Source organism: Pseudochaenichthys georgianus, chromosome 4 (assembly GCF_902827115.2).
Source record: "Pseudochaenichthys georgianus chromosome 4, fPseGeo1.2, whole genome shotgun sequence".
In the NCBI taxonomy this organism is placed as follows: Eukaryota; Metazoa; Chordata; class Actinopteri; order Perciformes; family Channichthyidae; genus Pseudochaenichthys; species Pseudochaenichthys georgianus.
The window spans coordinates 45349237-45353201 of NC_047506.1; the positions used below are offsets into that span (position 1 = coordinate 45349237).

Sequence of the window (3965 nt, forward strand, 5' to 3'; positions counted from 1 at the left end):
TATCTACAATGTAGCTACTGTGCACATGACAATAAAGCCATGAATCTTGAAACTTACTACCACCACTTCCTGTTGAGGAGGAGAGCTTCAGCTGTCCAGAGTCTGGCTGAAGACCAGACACTCGAGGAGACTGAGATCATAACAAGTGGCTTTCACAGAATTCCTTTAGCTTGGAAATCAATCCTAACTCTGCCAAAGACTTTAGTGCTTGTTGTTTAGAAAAGGAAGTTTTCTTCAGCAAAACCATATTTGTATTTGCACTTTGTCACATCTGCAGTTAAAGTCAAATATTACAACTTCAACAACAACCATGATAAATAGATGTAACTGCAGCTGTGCCTGAACACAAAGACATCACATGTAAACAGCTTTCTTGATTTTATTAAAGGCTCTGTGAGAAATGACCTCTGCTGCATACACATTTGTAACATACACATGTCCAGACATACATACACTTGAATTCTGTGTGAATCAATACCCAAATGAACTCGTGGAAATTCATTATTTTCAATGAAGTCCTCTTATTTTAATAACTATAAAGGCTGTTTATATGAACAACATACAAAGGTGTTTTGCTTGCTGCATAGTCCGCAAACATAGCAGGGGAAGTTCTGATCATTCTATACCGTTATTTGTAGTTGGGTTGTACTTGATACAGTACACATGCACTACTTCAGCCTATAGCTGTCAAAGATCTCCAAATTCCTCTACTATATCAAAGACATTTCAATGGTTTAATTGCTACAAAAGTCCAGAATTAAAAGTAATTTCCACCTCAGAAAGAACATCAGGTGTTAAAGTGAATCCAGTCAGAGAAACACCTTTCCCCAAACAGCTTCAAACACCACCCCCATCACAACCACAGAGCTCCAAAGCCATTCCATCAAGTAGCACGCGCTCCTTTCACAGAAGCTAACGCATCCAGCCAGCAGCCAGCAGAAACAACACTCAGAGCCCGCCTTCGCGTTCAGACGCACCAACACCAAACCAAGCGCACTACAGAGAGGCAGAGGAAACCCAGACACCAGAGAGAAAGATCGAGAGAGAGGGGAGGGATGACGGTCCTCCACTCTGCGCTGTAACACGGGACAGAGGGACTGCTGGTTCAAACAAGTCCTGCAAAGACAAGAACACACACATTAACACACTGCCTCACAGGCTACCTCACACCACAACACACAGCAACACAAGCTGTGAGACACAGTGCAACACACTGAGAGAAGTGATACTCTGACGTAGATGAGATGCAATGAGACACTCTGACTGAAACTAAAGCACACTACTGACACACTCACTGCTACTAAGACACCCGACACACTGAGGCACTCTCACATACTCTGAGCACCTCCAAGAAAACTCTCGAGACACTGACATACTTTAAAGTGAACTGACATACAGTATTTGTACATATAAATGATATATTACTGAGATACTATGCGATCTAAAACATTTGAAGACACTGCAACACTGATGTAAAATGTGTAAGTATTTATATTTAAGTAACCAAAACACACCTCTCTCCATGTTTCTCTTCAAAGGGACAGGAGATGGTCACTTTTAGAAGTCACACACAAACACGACTGCACGCTCAAAAGACTTTCCAGGATGTATACTGCACACAATGCGAGGAGCAGCACTTTGAACTAGAAGAGGACGATCTGAAGCGACTCAAACTGTTCCACTCAAATGGAAACTGTTAGTTCATGAGTTCGCTCAACAGGATGTGCAGTCGCCCCAGAGTACAGAGAGCTCATCAACAAAGCAACTTCCTCAAAAATCTCAAAATAATTGGAATAATTGTCCTTAGGAATAGTAGAGCATTACTACTATTTTAGATAATAAGCAGAGTTGTGCAGCTCTGTTTATTGACCTTTCCAAAGCGTTTGACACCGTTGATCATCGCATCTTAAAGCAGAGGCTACTCAGTATTGGCATATCCAGCCATGCAGTAGGGTGGTTTGTGAACTACCTCTCTGAAAGGTCCCAATGTGTTCACTTTGATGGGCTGTCTTCTGAGTGGTTAAACATTTCTAATGGTGTACCACAAGGTTCTGTTTTAGGACCACTTTTATTCTCCATATATATTAACAGTGTAGGTGATGATGTGGATGAAGCTACTTTACATTTTTATGCGGACGATACTGTAATGTATTGTGCAGGTCCCTCCATTAAAGAGGCTGTTGTTAAATTACAGGCTGTTTTTAACACTATTCAGACTCAGCTCTCTGAACTAAAGCTTCTTTTAAATGTGGATAAAACCAAGGTAATGCTCTTTTCAAGAGCTAAAAAGACTCCAGAGCCTGTTTTAGATATTGTAACTACGCAAGGAACAAAACTTGAAGTTGTTGCCTGTTACAAATACCTGGGTATCTGGCTTGATGATTGTCTCTCTTTTAAACTTCATGTCAATAACCTGCTAAAAAAACTGAGGGTTAGGCTAGGTTTCTTTTTCAGAAACAAGTCCTGTTTCTCGCTTGAGGTCAGGAAAAGGCTAGTCACTGTGACCTTTTTACCTGTGCTGGACTATGGGGATCTGGTCTATATGAATGCACCTGCCAATTACCTGAGCAAATTGGATGCTGCGTATCACAGTGCTCTGAGATTTGTCACAAATTGTAAAGCGCTTACACATCACTGTACACTGTATACCAAGGCAGGTTTACCATCACTCTCTGTACGGAGGCTCAGTCATTGGTACACGTTTATCTATAAAGCTTTGTTGGGTAAACTCCCGTATTATATCTGCTCTCTGATAACACAGAGAGTTGCAAGCAGCTATTGTCTGAGGTCACATGATGTAGTCTTGTTAGATGTGCCAAGAGCAAGGACTGTCTCAGGTAAGACAGCTTTTATGTGCGCAGCTCCACTTGCTTGGAACAATCTTCAGCAAGAATTGAAACTGAGCAATCTCATTCCTCTGCATGTTTTTAAAGCTAGGCTAAATGAAATGCTTGCTGATACAATGGGCACTTGTAAATGTCTATAACTATGTATCCTGTAAATATAATGTATAATGTCCTTTATTGTTTTATGTTTCATGTGGAACCTATATGCTGCAGGTCTCCCTTGAAAAAGAGATCTATGATCTCAATGGGACCAATCTGGATAAATAAAGGTTTGAAATGAAATGAAATGAGAGCGTTGGTTATTATAAAAGAAGCTTCTCACAGGGAGCAGACCCCCTACCAAGTAAAACCACTTAAGACAGGTAAATGATGCTCACAGAAGAAAACAGGAACAACTGAAGAAATCGCTACAAGCAGCAGAAACACACAAACACAAGACGCTACTATTACAGAAGAACACCCGTAGATAACTTTAGGACGGCCCCTGGGGGTCCTGTGGGTGCAGGGTGTGTGTGTGTGTGTTCTGAACGCTTTGGGTTCCATGTTTCTGGGCTGCTGCTCAAGTTTCCTCAAATTATTATCAATTTTAGCCGAGAGCAAACGTGTTGTAAGTTGCTCCACAATATGACAAATAAATGGTAGGTCAACTGTATTCAGAAGCTCTATCAAGCAGCGTGCCATTAACACTTATCAATGCTGGCCAAGCACGTTGTCTATGACCCCAGTCGTGTCCTGAATCACCAATGCTGACTGTTGGAATGAATGAGACCTGCAGACGTCCACCATTTCAAAGGGTCAGGTCAACGCACTCGTTTGTGGACCAGTCAGTCAAAGAAAGACACGCGGAGCTGCATCTCGGATCAAGTGCGTGTTAAAGGCTTTCCATCATACTGTCTGCTGTGATTGGAGACTCACCTTCGCTTCTTATTAAATATGTTGTAATTGTTTAAGTTGCAAATGGAGCCTCTGTGAAGAAAAACTCCAGGCTAATTAAAGTACCATCATCATTAAGACATCAACACTGTGTGTGCGTGTGTGTGTGGGGGGGGGTTGTGTGTGTGCGTGTGGGGGGGGGGGGTTGTGTGTATGCGTGTGGGGGGGGGTTGTGTGTGTGCGTGT

General features: G+C 42.1%; 1 protein-coding gene across 1 annotated transcript in view; it reads right to left on the minus strand.

Annotated features, from left to right (window-relative positions):
• Positions 1–1164: 1164 nt before the first annotated feature.
• Positions 1165–3965, minus strand: part of patj (PATJ crumbs cell polarity complex component) — a 112354-nt gene continuing 109553 nt past the window's right edge. The window contains exon 27 of the mRNA XM_071203041.1: positions 1165–1191. Coding sequence (XP_071059142.1) covers positions 1165–1191 — 27 coding nt within the window. The remainder of the gene's footprint in view (positions 1192–3965) is intronic.